The sequence below is a fragment of the Schistocerca piceifrons genome, chromosome 4, assembly GCF_021461385.2.
Source record: "Schistocerca piceifrons isolate TAMUIC-IGC-003096 chromosome 4, iqSchPice1.1, whole genome shotgun sequence".
Lineage (NCBI taxonomy): Eukaryota > Metazoa > Arthropoda > Insecta > Orthoptera > Acrididae > Schistocerca > Schistocerca piceifrons.
In genome coordinates, this window is record NC_060141.1 from 241,137,592 (window position 1) to 241,155,407 (window position 17,816).

General features: G+C 37.1%; 1 protein-coding gene across 3 annotated transcripts in view; it reads left to right on the forward strand.

The window, feature by feature from the left end:
* LOC124796284 (negative elongation factor D) overlaps positions 1-17,816 on the forward strand; it is a 192,341-nt gene that overhangs the window by 65,097 nt on the left and 109,428 nt on the right. For all 3 annotated transcript variants that reach the window (XM_047260402.1, XM_047260401.1, XM_047260403.1), the window contains exons 7-8: positions 872-979; positions 6,164-6,313. In XM_047260402.1, coding sequence (XP_047116358.1) covers positions 872-979; positions 6,164-6,313 — 258 coding nt within the window. The remainder of the gene's footprint in view (positions 1-871; positions 980-6,163; positions 6,314-17,816) is intronic.

A 17,816-nucleotide genomic window follows, 5' to 3' on the forward strand; every position in this document is an offset into this window, starting at 1 on the left:
GACTGGGTGTTTTACTGTCCTCCTCATCATTTCATCCACGTTGTCGAGACGCAAGTCGCCCAATGTGGCATCGCACTCAATAAGACTTGCACTTGGTGGCCAAACTTCCCACCTGGGAACTCCTGGCCACTGACGCCATACGCTCATTTCATTTCCATACTTCTGCACCTGATATTGTGAAGGCTGAACTGAACATTAACTGAATGGTCACCATTCTTGGAAATGCGTCAAACAACTGAACTGGACTCGCTGTGTGTGTGTGTGTGTGTGTGTGTGTGTGTGTGTGTGTGTGCACTCAGTTATCTTACTTTCAGTGACCTTCATTTTTATGAAATCAAAATTCTCTGGGAAATTTGTCAATGACCAACATGATGATTTTCAGTCATTTGCCAGAAAGTGCTTTACATGATTTGAAAGGTATTGAATTACTAAAACAAGTAATTAAAAAATTTGTAAATATGATTCACTTACCTTCCAGCAACACTTCATCTTTCCTCGGATGCTACAGAGCTCTCCGTGATGTGTTAAGATATTGTAGGTGTTACCAGTTACTGGCTGTATTTCATTAAAACTCTGTATGTTCATCCTATGATACGGTAAAAACTTTTGTGTATATTTCTTCAGATAGGCATGTAATGCTTGGAATTTTCTTTTAAATATATGTCATTGGTAATGGTGTGTACCAAGATTTTTCCTCTTCTTTTCTTTATATTACATCTTGTACAAAGGAAAGCACAGGTGAATTCTTTTTTGTTGATCATTTGGTAAGCCACAGTGTATATCGATGCTTATTAGGGTCTCACTAAATGACTGACTTATGTATGGACATAGATGGTAACCTTTTTTCCTTTCATTTTTTTTACGCCAACAGACTCCTGCATGGCTAACTGAAATGATAGACCACCCCACGTGGCGTTCTTTAATATACAGACTTGCAGAAGAATATCCAGATTGCCTTATGCTGAATTTCACAATAAAGGTTAGTATGCCTGAAACTATATTCAGTAGCAATATTACATAACTGTGTTTGTAAAAGTGTGTAGTATGTAGTATAAAAGCGAAACGTATCCTGTAGAACAGTTTTCTGTAATAAATCATAGGGACAATGAAGACTAATTTTAAAAAAAGCATCACACTGAGTGTCGACGTAGATCAAACATGGTGCAGTACAGGTGGAAAATTAAGTCAGCAGACTATGATATCTGAATTCCTGATACATTTACAGACAGCTATTGTCAAAAAAAGTTGACAATTTAGAAAGAGCAAAAGTAGACTTTTGGTGGGGGAGTTGAATGACAGTTGTAATCATGATAGGTAGGTATGCTCCATGAGTTGGGCTCAGAATCCATTGCAGCATTGCTGCCTTGCTTTGAGAACTGGACTCCGGTGGGCATAGTGCCTTCATTGCCTTGCCAGGTGTACTCTCTGAAATGAGTTCGGACTGCCTGGTGCTGCTGCACTATGCTCTCTACAAACGGCTCTCAGGTCTGCAGTCGTTTCTGTATCAGCTTCAAAAGCCAAACTAGATGCTGTAAGCTTCATCTTCAGATAGGCATGTAATGCTGGGGTTTTCTGTTGTGTGAAACAATTATTTCACCTCATCCTCATCTTGTATGATGAAGACATTGAAAGATTACTAAATGAAAGTGACAGTGATCGGTCTAGTGAAAGCTTTTCATGCAGTATAGAAGACAGCAGTGATGAGGGCTTTAATGGCAGCGATACAGGAATGTCAAGTGTTGGAGATGATATCAAAGATGTGTTGACTGCTGACAAGAACATGGTGTGTTAATTGTAGTGGGAATTGGAGTAAATTTTCTTTTGCAGGCGCACCAAGTGTAAAAAATTGTTTTGCAGATCCTCTGAAAATAACTTGATATTTTTGCTTTCTTTTTTGATGATATGTTGTTAACAATGATGATTAGATGAACAAATATACTAAACAGTTCGTAAGTTCACATTTAGTCACAATGAAACAATGATTACTTGTACACAGATGAGTTCCAACAAACAATAAATAATTGTATTTTTTGTTCATTTTTCCTTCAACAAACAGTTCTGAAGTCATATTTTGAAATGTATTACTCTTGGAAACATTCTTGGAATACCGATTATCTGAAATGTAATCTCAGAAAGTAGATTTAGTTTGAATTTTCGTATTTTAATTACAACAGTTTTTATTCAAAAGGCAGTGGTATTTGTGCTAAATTATACAAATTGAAAACTATAATTGACTATCTGCAGTAAAGAATTTGAGGAGACATACTCCAGAACGAGAATTATCTACTGATAATCCTCATTTACTGTGGAAGTGGTGGCTTTCTATGACACAGTGTACACCAGTAAAACATGCTGGGATGAAATCATCTTGCTTGTGCGAAGCAAATAGTTGCTATTGATGTCACCAGAATGAGAACTTCTGTGAAGTTTGAGGGGTAGAAGGCGAGGTACTGGCAGAAGTACAGCTGTGGGGATGGGTCGGGAGTCACGCTTGGATAGCTCAGTTGGTACACCACTTGCCTGAAAAATGCGAAGGTCCCCAGTGCGAGTCTCATTCCGGCACACAGTTTTAATGTGCAAGGAAGTTTCGGCTGTTGATGTCACTTTTATAATAGACACAGGAAAGTACGCTGCATTTGGACTGCTATATAGTCAATATCGTCTTGCAGTGAAACTCATTTTGTCTTTGCTTGAAGGATATTTTGGCAAAGGGGATACCATTTTTACCCACAGATTTTCCAAGTCCCCTGTTATTTCATTTCCTTGTCTCTGAAAGTGCTGACAGTCTTAGCAAAGTTATGAATAATGGAAAGTAAGTACCAGTTACTGTGAGGGAGGAAAAACTCGAGAATAGTAAAGTTAAGACTTCTTTCTGTGAGAAATTGATGGTGATAAGATAGGGAGACCGAATAATGTTTACAAGCTTTCTAGTATTGACACTGACAAACAACAACAAATTGAGAGGAAGAAAACAATGACAATGAAGCCAGAAGTTATTCTCAAATACAATAACAGAATGGGTGACATTTGTTTGCTGTCCAGATCATACAAATTATACACCAACAAGAAAATGTCTTTGAAAATATTACATAAAACAATTTTGCGGTCTGATGAATGTTTTAGTTCCGAATTTATAATTGTTGTACAAGACACTTTGTGGAAAATTTGGGAGACTTGATAATTTACTTAAAAAATGTGGTGCATTTGTGAATTCTTCCTTTAGCAATGAAAAGTGTGTTACTTGCCAAATGTCAGCCACAACACAGGTTGTGGGATGACATTTACCTAAACATGTTTCATCTATTAAGAAGAGAAACTGCTGAATGTAATGCAGCAAAAAGAAGTCAGTGGAAAGAAAAGAAGAGAAAAAGTGTTCATTGTGAAGAGTGCCATTTTGGATTGTGTGCAGTACCATCTTTTGAATGTACCATACAAAAATTAATTTCTCTACAGATATTGTACAAAAAACTGTGTACACATTAGCTCCTTCAGTGAGGTCCTTCCTGAGAGTATCAAAATTCCTGTCAAATGAAAACTCCCTACTGACTGAGCTACCAACTTAGACCTGCCTTTCAAAAGGTACTGGTGGAAGTAAAGCTGTGAGGGCAGGTTGTGAATTGTTTGGATAGTTCAGTCAGTAGAGCACTTGCCCATGAAAGGTGTAGGGTCTAGGTTCAAATTCCTGTCTGGCACACAGTTTCAATCTGCCAGGAAATATCAAAACAGTGCACACTTCCCTCCAGAGTGAAAATTCATTCTTGAAATCAAAAGTAATGTGCTTATTTTCAAAACACATATTGCTGCTGCCAAAAGTTTGAAGTTGTTGGCAAATGACAATCACAACACTCACTTGATTTGAGAAAAGTGCACCAAAACCTGTCTGATTCAGTTGCACTGCATGGAAGTGTTGGGAGGCATGGAAATAATTACATGGGTGGAAACATATAACAGTACATGCAAAGTCCCATTGCAGCTGCATAACATTGGAAACTTGGAACCGTAAGTATCTTTGAATGAAAAGGAAATGTTAATTCAATAAAAAACAAGAAAAAATTTGAATTCTTTGGAAAGCTGGAAAGAGGGAATTCCACAAAGTCAAATGATTATCAGTTTCTTTATAGAACACTTCCAAAAACAGGTCCTAGACTTGATGCTCTGGGAGTTTTCTTTGTGGTACAGATGTGTGGATGATACCATTATCAGGGGAAATCACGGAGAGGAATGTCTTGTTGACTTCACGAAACATCTAATCTGCATGCCATCATTCAGATTACCAGTTGCTCTTCCTCATCAGCCATGAAGAACAGTGAAAATCTGTGTAACAGTATGTATTGCAAGCTGGCATAAACAGATTAGGTGTCAAATCATTATCTTACCCAAAAGTAAATTGTGACTGAATAGCTGCAAGTAACACACATGGGATGAATATATAAGCCATGGCACCTCAGACATGATCCTATGACATGTGGAATGCCCTCTGAGGATCAATTGGGATTCCACAAAGGACATAAAAAGTGTGACAAAGTGTAAAATCTCACAAATTGACACACATAAAGAAGTAATTTTGGACATGGCCTGTGCATATAAATCCGCAGGGTTACAGACAGAATTGGCAATATTCTTGAACATATTGCTTAAAGGCAGTGTACAGACTGACCAAGAAAATCACTGATTGCCTCAGATAACCCGAAGACAAACCCAGAGTGTTACGGGTTTACCGAATACCAAACATTTTCAGCAAAGTGTGTATTGAAATGATGGAATATTCCACTACAACCAGGATTACAGAATATAAACGCAATTACAAGATGAGACAGCTTGGTCGTGGCGAAGCAGATAAGAAGTATTATTAATTCAAATTCAACAACAGCAATACTTAGTAATTACCATTACAAATAGATGAAAGAAAATACTGTCAAGCTATGGTTCTCAGGTACAAAATCTTGCAACTTCAGTGTCACAAGCAGATTGTCGTCTTCTGTGCAAGATGTGGGGCATAGTTGACAAATCTATTAGATGCGCCATGGTTTGTGTTTCTCTACAGTCACAGTTGGTGGTATCTACAGGGAAGTGCCATTTCTGGAGGTTACTCCTGGCTCTTCCATCTCCAGAATGAAGTTGATCGAGTGACCTCCAAACGATCCAGTTTTGTTCACACCCAGATGGAAGGGTTTCCAGAGAGGCCAGACAGTGTTATTCTCAAGAATATTAGGCCTGCACATTTTGTTTAATACCTTGTCCGCCATGTTCCCATGGCGGACCCTTACTCTGCTGCACTGTAACATGGGTTTGTGATCTGTAGTCCATCATGTGACCAGTGATCTTGTGAAGGATGTTATGCATGGCTTCCACCTTCATTCCTATGTTCTCCCAGTATTGCTTGCATATGGAATATGATCCATGTTGCTTGCATATGGAATATGATCTATGTTGCTTGCATATGGAATATGATCCAGAATCACTCCCAGATGTTTTGGATTGGCCTTATTTACTAACTGTATCCATTGCCATGTGATTTCACATTTGCAACATGCTTGAGTGTGCTTAAGATGAAATGCACACAGTTGTGTTTTACCTAGGTTTGGACGAAGTAGGTTGTTAGAGTAATAGGCACTCATCTCCCTCAATATATATGAAGAGTGTGTGTATGTGTGTGTGTGTGTGTGTGTGTGTGTGTGTGTAAGTGGGCTTCAACATCTTCAAAAGATTTTATTTGACTTGCTAGTGGCAAATCATTTGCTGGAAGTGATTAGTCGTTGGTAAAGATGTTAAATAACATCAGTGAAATAACACTGCCCGCCATTTCTTTGGCATCTCAGTCGACTAGTTGACCCTGGATGTCACATAAAATCTTCTGTGTTTGAGTGAACTTCGAATAAGTTTTGTTAAGCCATTGTCTATTGTTATCCTGTAGATCTTCTGTGACAATGCATGACTGTTGACAGTTTCAGGTATAGTAATTCAAGAAACTATGAATTGTCGTTTTTCTAATAATCTGTTTTCATATGTATCTATAAAATAGAATAAGTGTTTTATTATTTTTGGCAACTATGTTTTAAATTACATTTGAAGAACATTTTTGTTGTCACCAAATAATTTCGTTTTATTTCTGATGCATGCGGGTGATTGGTAGAAAGTGTTCTGATAATCAAAATGTCTTTAGCTTATTTCAGATGCAGGCTTCCAGGGCGAGATAACAAGTATATCTACTGCTGCACAACAGATTGAAGTTTTCTCTAGAGTTTTAAAAACTGCAATCTCAGGATTCCTACAGAATAATGAAGACTGGTCTGGCAGTGTTGAGGAATGTGCTGTAAGTTACGTTTTAAAATTCTAACAGTAAAATTTTGCTTTGACAATAAGTGCTTTAAGTGACAAGAAGAAACACAAAAATTTAATGTAACATCTATTAGTATTCCAAAATAGACCTCAGATTATTTTAATTTAGTGTTTTGCTTGCTCTATTTGCTGCTCAGTATCATGGACAATTAAAACTGTGTAACCTGTATGCTCAATGACATTGATTTCATTTACCACCCATCTGAGGTATGTCTTCTAGAATATCTCTTCTTTTTATGGTAGCAGATAAGTGAATGATTCTTTGGAGAAACTTATGACGTAAAATACCACAGAAACTTCTGTACCATTATGCTCGATTGTGGTACCATTATGCTCGATTGTGCAAAATAGAAATGATTACCACTCTGCTCGATAGTATAAAATAGAACTCATCCAACATTGTAATTGAGAGCACGGGTAAAATGGTAAAACAATTACTTGTTGCCATTTCTGCCTTATTCATACTTAAAAAAATATCTCCTTGTAATTAGTGTTCTTTTTGAAAAATTGAAATTTCATTAAAAAGTTTTCATTGCAGTAGAGTTTGGAAAATAAGGAAAGTGGAAGCAAATTTTAACAAGATTTACAATTGAAAGCAGTATTAGGAGGTGATATAAAGATCTACGGACACTGCCATGTATCAACAAATGACAGTATTGTGTCAGACAGCAAAGTTGAAACCTTGATAAGAAATTCCAGCCATGAAAGTATGAACTACTGAAGAAAGTCACTAATAGAGGCCATGTTAACTGTGCTTTCACAGATTTGAAAGCCTTTGATATATTTCCTGTACAGTAATTTTAACACTGTAATGTGACAATGAGTTACTGTTGTACTATTGTTGGTGGTGAAACAGTGTTTCACCATAATTCTGGTGTTAATCCAGATGGTGAGAGAACTGCCATTATATGAGGATGACACTGAAAATTTTAAGAAAATCAAACAAGGAATAGTTTTAAAAATGTAAGTGATGTTTATTGTTTTTCAATATATTTGCCTTTAACATGATTACATTTTCCATTCAGTGGAACCACTCCTTAACCCTAGCATTACCAACGGGGGGGCCTCGTAGGCCCACTGACTCAGTTTTTCTATGTTGTATCCACACCCTTTGATATATGAACTTGAAAGCAAAGGTAATTGTTCGTTATTGAATGTACTATTGAGTCATTACAGAATTTCGGAATAAAAATGTAATTAAAACTCATTTACTTGATTTAATTCTCTGTGGGCCTTAGAAGCCCACCCGTTGGTAATAGCAAGGAAAGATTTACGAGGTTGAGTCTCTCGCTTCAAATTCTTACCATGAAACGAATTTTGGCATTGTTGCCTTCAGACATATTATTATGAAGCGGACCATTGTTATTTTCAGTGTTTCTGCTGCTGTTGAACCAGCAACATGAGTAGACATCGTTTACGTGATAGTTCCATTGAAAGAGTGCTAGAAGAAGTTTTGAACGAATCAGATTTAGAGCAAAGTGAAGTGGATGATGATGTGGAAGAAATTAGAACTGATTCATCGTCTGAGAATGAAGATGAGGTTGAAGCCAATCCACCAGATGATAATGATACGGAATGTGATAAATTCATTGCAAAAAGTGGACGAGAGTATATTACGAAGCCATCTCGACAAAATCGGTGTTCTGTACAAAATATAGTGCGAGAAAGAATGGGGCTAGGACAACAAGGAAGAATTGCGTCTCCGAAAGAGGCTATAGAGCTCTTTTTTACACCTCAAATTATGAATCTAATAAAACTACACTCAAATGAAGAGGCTTCTCGACTAGGTATTCAGCACACAGATGAAGATGAGTTATTTTGTTATATAGGACTCTTGCTAATCATGGGTTCAAATCATGACAATAAGATACCTGTCCAAGAGTTATGGTCTTTGCTTCAGGGCCGACAAGTGTACTATGGATCAATGAGTCGGACCCGATTTTTCGAATTGACTAAAATATTGAGGTTTGATGATAAGAACACAAGAGAAATTCGTCGCCAGACTGACAACTTTGCTCCAATGAGGGAAATTTTTGAAAGCTTCAATTCTTCACTTCCATTGTATTTCATTCCTGGTCTACATACAACAGTGGATGAGATGTTGTCTTTGTTCCGTGGTCGCTGTCCATTCAAGGTGTTTCTAAAAGAAAAACCTGGAAAATACGGCATTCTAATTCGAATGCTGTCTGATTCTGAGACTAGATATGTGATCAGCATGGACATCTATACAGGCAAGTCAGGAAATACACAGCATTCAAATGGACCGATGGAAATTGTAAAGAGACTAATAAAACCTATTGAAAAATCAGGCCGTAATGTTACCACAGATCGGTACTATACTTCAGTGGAGCTTGCTGAGACTCTATGGAATGATTTTCACCTCACACTTGTTGGCACCCTACAGTCTAACAGACGACACATACCTGAAGAGCTGAAGACTACAACTGGCCGCAGTTTACACTCTTCCATCTTTGCTTATACTGACCCTCAGACACAGAGGCCACCAGTTACTCTTGCATCAACGCTAGTCCGCGAGAAGCCAAAACGACTGCTGTTGATGCTTTCAACTTATCACTCAGAAGGGGTGTTGAATGAAGACTCAAAAAAGACTAACATAAATCTTTTTTATAATTCTACAAAGGGAGGCGTGGACACCATAGACCAGATGGCAAGACTCTACAGCACAAAGAGAGGAACAAGAAGATGGCCTTTGTCCCTCTTCTACACACTCATTGACATAGCAGGAATAAATGCATATTCACTCTTCCTCCTCAACTTTCCGAATTGGAAAAAGAATTTGCTAAACCGCAGAAGAGTTTTTATCACTAACTTAGGTCTCGAACTAATAAGATCTCAAGTAGATAAACGGGCACAAAATTTGTATGGACTTCAGAAGCCAGTAATAATGGCAATGGAAAGCATCACACAACGGAAGCTCAGCTGCTCTGTAGAACCATCATCCTCAACAGCAGAACCAGGAACACGTGGACGGTGCCACCTATGCTGCCAAGAAGCTGCATCTAAAAAGATCAAGTACAACAAGCTGGGAAAGTCAACTGTTACCTGCTCTCAGTGCCACAAACACGTCTGTGGGAAACACTGCAGGAAGACAGTGTTGTGTGAAAAATGCGTTGCAGAATGAGACAGTAAATTTTGTTTGCTTCATGTAGTGTATCGAATTAAAAAAGTCGTTTTTATAAGAAAACACTATTTTGAAACATTATTCCAAAAAAATATATAAACTGAATCTCGTGATTTGTTCATTTTATTCCTATTATAATAACATCTTTTATTATCCAGTATACAAAAACAATGTCTAAGCATTTTGAATTGTTATTAGAGGTATCAGAAGTAAATAAACTTGATTTATGATAAAATACATTGTGGTATTCTTTATGGGCCTTTGAGGCCCCCCCGTTGGTATTACATGTAACAAAAAATACGTTGGTAATGCTAGGGTTAAAGGAGTGATGCCAAGCTTCCTGAGGCTCTTCAGAAACCAGGTTCTTATAATGTTCCACAGCTTCATCAGATGACAAAGAAGTTATTCCAGGCACTTTGCCTTTAATTTTTGGAAATAAAAGGAAATCATATGGTGCTAGGTCCATGCTGTATGGTGGAGGGTCCATATTGCTGACATTTAGGGCATCCAGATACTCAGTAGTTAGTTTTACTGTTTGACAACGCCTTGTTGTGATGTAAAATAATTTTTATTTTTGGGAACTTTTCTCAGACTTTCTTAAAAATTTGTGCTAAACAGATATTTGTGTACCAATTGGCTGTAACAGCACAACTGTCTTCTAATGCTATAGTAGCTGTATGCCCTCCCCCCTTTTTGGGAGTGGGGGGGGGGGGGCGGGGAGGGATCTTCTTACCAGCATTGTGAATTCATCAAAATTATGTAGGCTTTGGTTCAGTTAGAAAGACCTATTTAAGTCGACTTTTCTGGATCATAACAATAAATCCAAGATTCATCACCAGTAACGGCATTCCAAACCAAACTTGAAGCACCACCTTGGAATTTTTTCCGAGATTTTATGCACCAATCAATACGTTGTTTTTTCTGATTGGGAGTAAGTTTATGTGGAATCCTTGGAAAACAATTTTCTCATGCCCAATTATTGTGTAAAATGTTTTGAATTTGACTCGTACAAATGCCTGATGTTGCCTGAATAAATCTGTAAGATGTCCTTCAATCATTTCAAGCTTTGCTCGAACTATAGAAGCATTTTCATCAGTGACAGCATTTATTGGACATCCTTCAATAATTCATTACTTTTGATTCATTATTTCAGTTACAAATTGTTGCCTTAGATGGGGCTTCATTACCAAATGCATTTCCAAGCTGATCTTCACATGGTTTAGTCTTTAACGATGATTCAAAATCAAAGGCCAGAAATGTTCTTTAGTAAGATTAATTTTTGGTGCACACAAAAACTTTAAATGGTGATAATTAACAAATTATTTGAGCAAATTATATAGCATTCAACTTGCAAAACCAGAGAAAGTAGCTGTCAAATAAAAGCAAATTAAATTTGTTTTTAGGCCCATTTCATTCTAAAATTTTTCAGTTTCTCCCTTATGCAGTGGAAAAAGGATTGACATGTGCAAAGTCTGGTTAAAACTGAACTACACGTATGTGCCACATGGTAGCAGAATTTGCTCACACTAAGCAATTGTAATTTGTTCTACCTTTTGTGTAGTTTAGCATTTTATAGTGTAATAAAGAGCAATGAGTCAGATATTCGATTTGATACACAGCAGTGTTTTGTATGTGAAACAATAATGTAAAAGCATGCTCACTCTTTTACTTAGTGTTATAGTGTTACTAAAGAATGCATATTTACATTATACTGACCAAGAACTTCAAATCACCAGAAAACATGTTTCCAAACTAACAACATGAGGAGGTAGGCATGCATTTTTAGAAAATATCTGTTCTTTTATGAATTTCTTATATCGCAGAGCCAATTATGGAATGATAATGCCATGGGAAATAAATTAATGTTGAGAAGTGCATAAGCATAGAAAAAACATATCTTGTACATTACAAGCGTATGCTACAGTAACAGCCACTATACTTCATTTAAATAACATTAAATAAAGTACATGACATGAATAATGGTTTTTTTCCCCCTTCTAGTTTGGTTATAGTTTCATTTAGGAGATTTTTTCCTTTCTTAGGTATTATCAGTGCTTGGTGCAGAGATTTTCAGCTGACTCTCAACCTGAATAAATGTGACATATTATCCATGAATAGGCAAAAACACCCAGAACTGATCGATGAAAAATAATTGGGAACAGTATCATTCGTTTACATGTAGGAGTATCTGTCCAATCGACCTAATGTAAAATGACCACAAAAACTAGAAAAACAGGTGTGGAGCTGAGATGCACTGGAAGAATCCTAAGTAAATGTAACTCATCCACAAAATATTTATGTGACCATTCTTCAATTTTGTGATCTTATTTCGTATATGTCACACATGAGGATGTCTAATTTTTGGCATTTTCAAACACATTTCAGTTGAACTCTTCAGTTTCTCTGTGTTTGTTGTAAGTGTTTGCTGTGTATATTATTATTATTTGGCAAACTAAGCTGCTAATCTGGCCATGGTGGCAGCTTCATCGTGTTTACACCAGCAAATTAGGGCAGGGAGATAGCAATAGTGTACATTTCATTACTATTACAAGTGAAGCACCATCACACACTACACACCTGTACACACCACTGAATGAAGTGCCTGTTTAGAACCAGAACATACAGTACAACTCATCTTTGCTGCACATGATGCTTAGCTGGCAGTATCTGTATCGGTGTATTTCCTGCAGTGGTGCCTGGAGATCTTCCATCTGCTGCTTCAGTTATGGATGAGACTCATTTTTGGAATGGTATAAGGCCTTTCAAATCTTCTAATTTCACAACAGTAAAAACTTAATTTCGTAGTGGTGAAATTAAACTGACTATTTGATCTTCCTTGTCTTTACATATTTTTAATTTTTTTTTCTGTCCATTTCTATGTGATGTAGAAATCACAGAAATTGTTATCTAATAATACATTTATCTACATCAACAACAAAATATTTATTTGACTAGGTATTTTTGCTGTTATTGCCAAAGTAATGGATTTGGTTCTCTGTGGCCACTTCAAATTTCCTGTGGTAGGGAGGTCTGGAAGAAAGTTTATTTAGGCTTATGAGGGCAGTTGAAAAGCGACATAAACATAAAAGCAGCGGATATGACAAGCAAGTCGCCAAAGTAACGTTATGTCAAAAGCCTTGCACCAGGCAAGATGACACACGCGACATTTAACGGAAAAAAGCATGAGCAAAGTGTTTGCCACATTGCAACAAAGGATAAGTTGGACAAGACTTAGGTCTAGATGGTGTGGTGGTTGTAGGTAGGGAACCATTTTCTTGCAAAATTTTGTCAGTGGACTAGAGAGGAAAAGGTTGGTGTTTCATATTGAATGCTGGAAGTTAAACTTTTCTTGTCTCTACACATTTTTAATTATTTTCTCTGTGTTTCTGCATGATGTAGCAGTCACATAAATTGTTGTCTAATAATAATAATAATAATAATAATAATATAATAAATTTATCTACATTACCAGTGAAATATTTTTGTGTGTATTTTACTTGTTCTGCTTTGGGGCAGATACTTGAATACTGTGCCACTCACCTAATTATTTTGCTGCTAATAAATAAACGTTGTGTGTGACCTTAGCTGGTGCAAGCCTTTTGATGTAATGTATCTTTGCTGACTTGGGTGTATTATTTTGTTGGTTATATATTGAAGTAGTTTTTCAGGTGTCATCACAAGGCTGGGTGGACAAACTTCCAGACCTTTCCAAAAATAAATAAATAAATAAATAAAAATCGTCGTTGGGACTCAAACCCGAGACCTCGGCATTACAACCCAAAAATGCTAACCACTAAATTGCTTCCGCCACTTTGAAATTAGCATTAACTGTTCGAAATTACAAGACTTGAAAAGCCCTGTATCACACCAAACAATACATGATAACTACTAGAGGAAAGTTACTTTGACGGAGGAAGAAACGGAAAATAATATTAAAACTAGTTGGCATCGTGCCCCTCCTTCCATAACTCACACATTATTGACTTACTTATCTTCTGCCTGCTAACATTTGCATGCAGCTTCCTTTGCCACCTGTCAGCAGTATCACACTTTCCCCATTCTCATTGTCAGTAAAATTAATTATGTTAACAGCATGTTGCTGTAGCCTCCCATGAAACTATTTTCTGTGACAAATTTGATGATCACATTATGCTCATACTTTGAGGTAACAATACATGCTACTCGGAATTCAAATGTGACTGTCCACATGACCCAGTTAGTTCCTGCTACAGTTGAGCAGTTGAGTTACCACGCACCTCGCTGAATAATGCCAACTACCACTGTGTATTTTTCACTGTCTTTTGTTTGTGTTGTGTTGTCTATATGCATTTTGATATTTGTTTGTGAGTGTGTATGTGTTATTGTCTGTGGTGGGGTCTGCTCAGGGAAAAGCTTCCGTGTTCATTGCAAGGGCTTTTTGTATGTGAAAGTTTTCTTGTAATATTACAAGGTGTATACAGTTGGAAGAAGAATATAGGAATTTTTTCATTGTTTTAGTTTTCAGTTAAATTTTTGTAATTTTGTCTGGTAAGAACTGATACTCTAACAAAGACTTTTACTTTAGCCAGCTGCTGCAGAATAATACTATAGCAATAAAACATTAATGAGAGAAAGACACTAAAGTAAAACTTAAGTCACAAAGAAAATGCTGCATTTATAACAACAGAACACAGTGCACACACAAGTGTGTTATCAGCAAAAAGTGACGAAGGCTTTAGCGTGAAGACACTGTAATACTTAGTAACAAAAAACTGCTTTTGATGAGTGTGACATCATAACTGTTCACATTTCCAACAGATTGCAGGAAAATATTGAGAATGAAGGTTTGAGAAGTGTTACTTTCAAAGCAAATTTCCCTCTACGCAAGATGAATTATGTTTCTTGTGAGAATGTGCGATGTATTTGTTATGTCATGGAGCTTCTGCCTCTCATTCAAAACCTAACACTTTGAGGACCAGCCACTTAAAATTTCATGCCCAGAGGACCAGCCATTTTTGCCATTATTTAAAATTTTTCTGGCACACTAGAAAAGACTAAGCTTCAAGGTTAGTATTTCATATTTATTTTAGTTCTCTCATAGATTACAAATTATGCAGTAACTAGAGCAAGAAGTATAATTATCCTTGAAAAAAGTGCAAAGTGAGTTCTTGAGCAATTTCACTCGTAACTGGTTTTTATATGCGAAAGTCAAAGTGCTCGATGAAACATGTACTGAGCCAGGTAATGCAAGAAATGTTCAGTGCGCTGAAGTGAAATTTATAATCGTGCTTTTCAGAAATACTCAGCTATGCTCTTATGATCCCACCTAACCACACACTCGGGAGAGGTCATTTTGACGACCAATATTATATGCGAAAGCTTACTTTTTGTTGTAGCTGTACTGTATGTAAATAAATTTTGTAGAGCTACATGATGTGAATGCTGTAACAATATCAATTTACAGAATTCAAGGAAGTTCTGTCACTAAACTTTTCCTATTTTGTGTTTACATTACTTAAGAGTGATGTTGCTATTGGCTGAGAACATCATGTATCCTACACTCTGAATATCTACTGTTGTTGACTGACTAGATCACGTGATATCAGTCAAGATTGGCTGACAAAAATGCATAGCAATCTTGATTTCAGTGCCTTGGAAGCTACCGTGCTGTACCTGGTGGAATTCATGTTTATAATTTCGTTATACGAAAATGTGCATTGTAAATGTTTCCATGCATCAAAGATCTTTCCAAAACATAGTTGTTGCTGGATTTCCTTTCCTAAAACACCGGGAAGTTCTATGACTGTGTACAAAACTTATGGACATCTCCAAGGGAAAAGTATATTGTCACTTTACGGGAGAAAAATGTTCTGGGGAAAGTGTATTATGAACCAGGAAAAAACAATTTTTTTCTTGTCCGCATATACATCTTGTTACAACTCATTCATCATGTTAGCCACTAAAACAATAACAAACACATATATCGCTCTCAAAATTCCCCTTCCTCTCCCCCCCCCCCCCCCCTTCTGCCCCCCAAAACACACACACACACACACACACACACACACACACACACACACACACACACACACACACACACCTATCAAACTACAGCACAACACAAACAAAGGCGAACAATAAACACACAGTGACAGTTGACAATGCTGTGTACAGTGCAGTAAACACACTATGAAAGTGTGGTGTTTAATTGAAATATGTTTGAAAATTCTAGAAAATTGACAGCCTAGTGTACAAAGTACAACTCCAAGATGACACATATGCAGTGATATCAGAAAATTTGAATTAGAACCGAATAGTAATTTAACCTTAAGAAACTTGTTTTTCGAAAACTTGTTTGCTACCTAACAATAACATAACCCTGTCATATAGTAACATATCCAGTTTTGGTGCCTCAGTAAACTGTAAAGTGAAACAAAGTTTCAGCCATGTAAATGAAGACTGTATTTCTGAAATTTATTGTGTAGAGCTACATGTTGTGAATGCTGTAACAATATCAGTTTACAGAATTCTAGGAAGTTCTGCCACTAAACTTTTCTCACACAAAATTTCAGTGCCTTTTAGATAAGCTGAAATAAAGAAAGCGAGACAAAGATGGTGATCATAACAGAGTTCAGTTTAAATACGTTAGTTGAAAGCAGTGACAGTGTAAAATCTGAGTTTAACTTAAACTCTACGATGTGCACTAGAGAAACTTTAGTCAGCAGCCTGTGTAGATGAAAGTTTTACCTAGATCTAGGACTATCCAGTCTCTCAGATTTATTTATAGAGCTCCCAAAAACAGAGAAACTAAAATCTGAATCTTACATAAGAAGGACTTTTACAATTTTGAACATGACTGTTAGTCAGCAACCATATACTAGTCCCAACATAGGATTAAACAGCCAACTGGTTGCACATAAATGATAGGTACATTGACCTAGGTTTTGACACCTACTAGGGGTGTCTTCATTAGAATGAAATGTTGCTAAAGCCTACAAAATAAAACATAGAAAAATCAGATGAGGAAAAAAAAGAAAAGAAAAAAAAAAGGTATTAACCAAACAGGGTTGCTACAAGTTCTGGAAATCAGGAAATACCAGGGAATTTCACAAGTGTCAGTGAAATATAAGGGAAATTTGAAAAAATACTGGAAAAATCTCATTTTTTGTCTCAGTAGATGAAATATTTTGTTTACTGAGATGTTGTGCATCGTCGCTGGCTGGGCGTAGCTGAGTACATGCGCTGCTTCTGTACACCCTCATTGTTTCTGATTCTCCATTTTCTACCACTCTCCTCAGCTTGCAGTCAGTGCTGCCGCTGCTTCTTGCCACCAGCCTAGCAGCTGCCAACAAGAGCCAGGGAGGCTTTAGGAGTGGTTTGTTTGGATCTGATTCTCAGAGACCGTTGACGCAGCGGCCGGACATGGCAGTCATATGTGCATGAGTTGTGTCTGAGTGATTGTGTGTGTGCTTTCGTTTTCTGTCAAAGCTTATGGCCAAAAATTTAGTTGCGAGAGTGTGATTGTCTTTTCTATGTACCTGTCTGCAGCTTAGCGATCATCTGTACGGTGAGTTGCTACCCATCCTCATTCATATTGATTCTCAGAGTATTGGCCCAAGTTATCTGTTGCATGGATTAATCCCGCTGTCACGTTTCATCAACATGATGTCTGTGACTTGTGAATAGCTGGCCACACAAGTAGGCTTCCGTGACAGGCCAAAACTGCAGGCCATTTCTGTGGGTATCTCTAACAGATCCGGCTTGATGATCTGAAGCCCATTGTTTGCCACTAATGTGCTTGCCCTGCCCTTTGAATCTAGTCTGACCGATCTGCCCGCAGGCCACGTTTGCTTGTGTGCGGTGTAATGTGGTGAATTTTCTTGGTTTATCCATGGACCCAGGACCTTTGTGCTCCTTAGCAGACCAGAGGCCATGGACGATGGATTTCAGGAATTGCAACTGTCTCACCACAAGTACATTGTATAGTGCAGCATTAGAGACATTTTATTGCGTCTAATACATTTTGGCACTTCGAAAGTAGTTTATATATTATAAAGTATGGACAGTAAGAAGAAGAAAATTGTGGTAGTCGCTGGCAGTTTGTACGCTATGTACTAATGTATTTCTTGAAAGAAATATCTCACAATATTTGTAAAATAATAGACATAACCCAGTGGAAAATAACTGACAATAACATAGTAGAACCAACATTTTTTTGGCAGTCACCTATAGTTTGGTTGGTATTTTAACTCTGTCTTGTGACTCCAACAAAATGCGTATTTTTCTCACCAAATGTGTTTCGTTTTATTGAAATAAAATAACATCAGTGGGCTTAATGAAACATATGTACCATTTG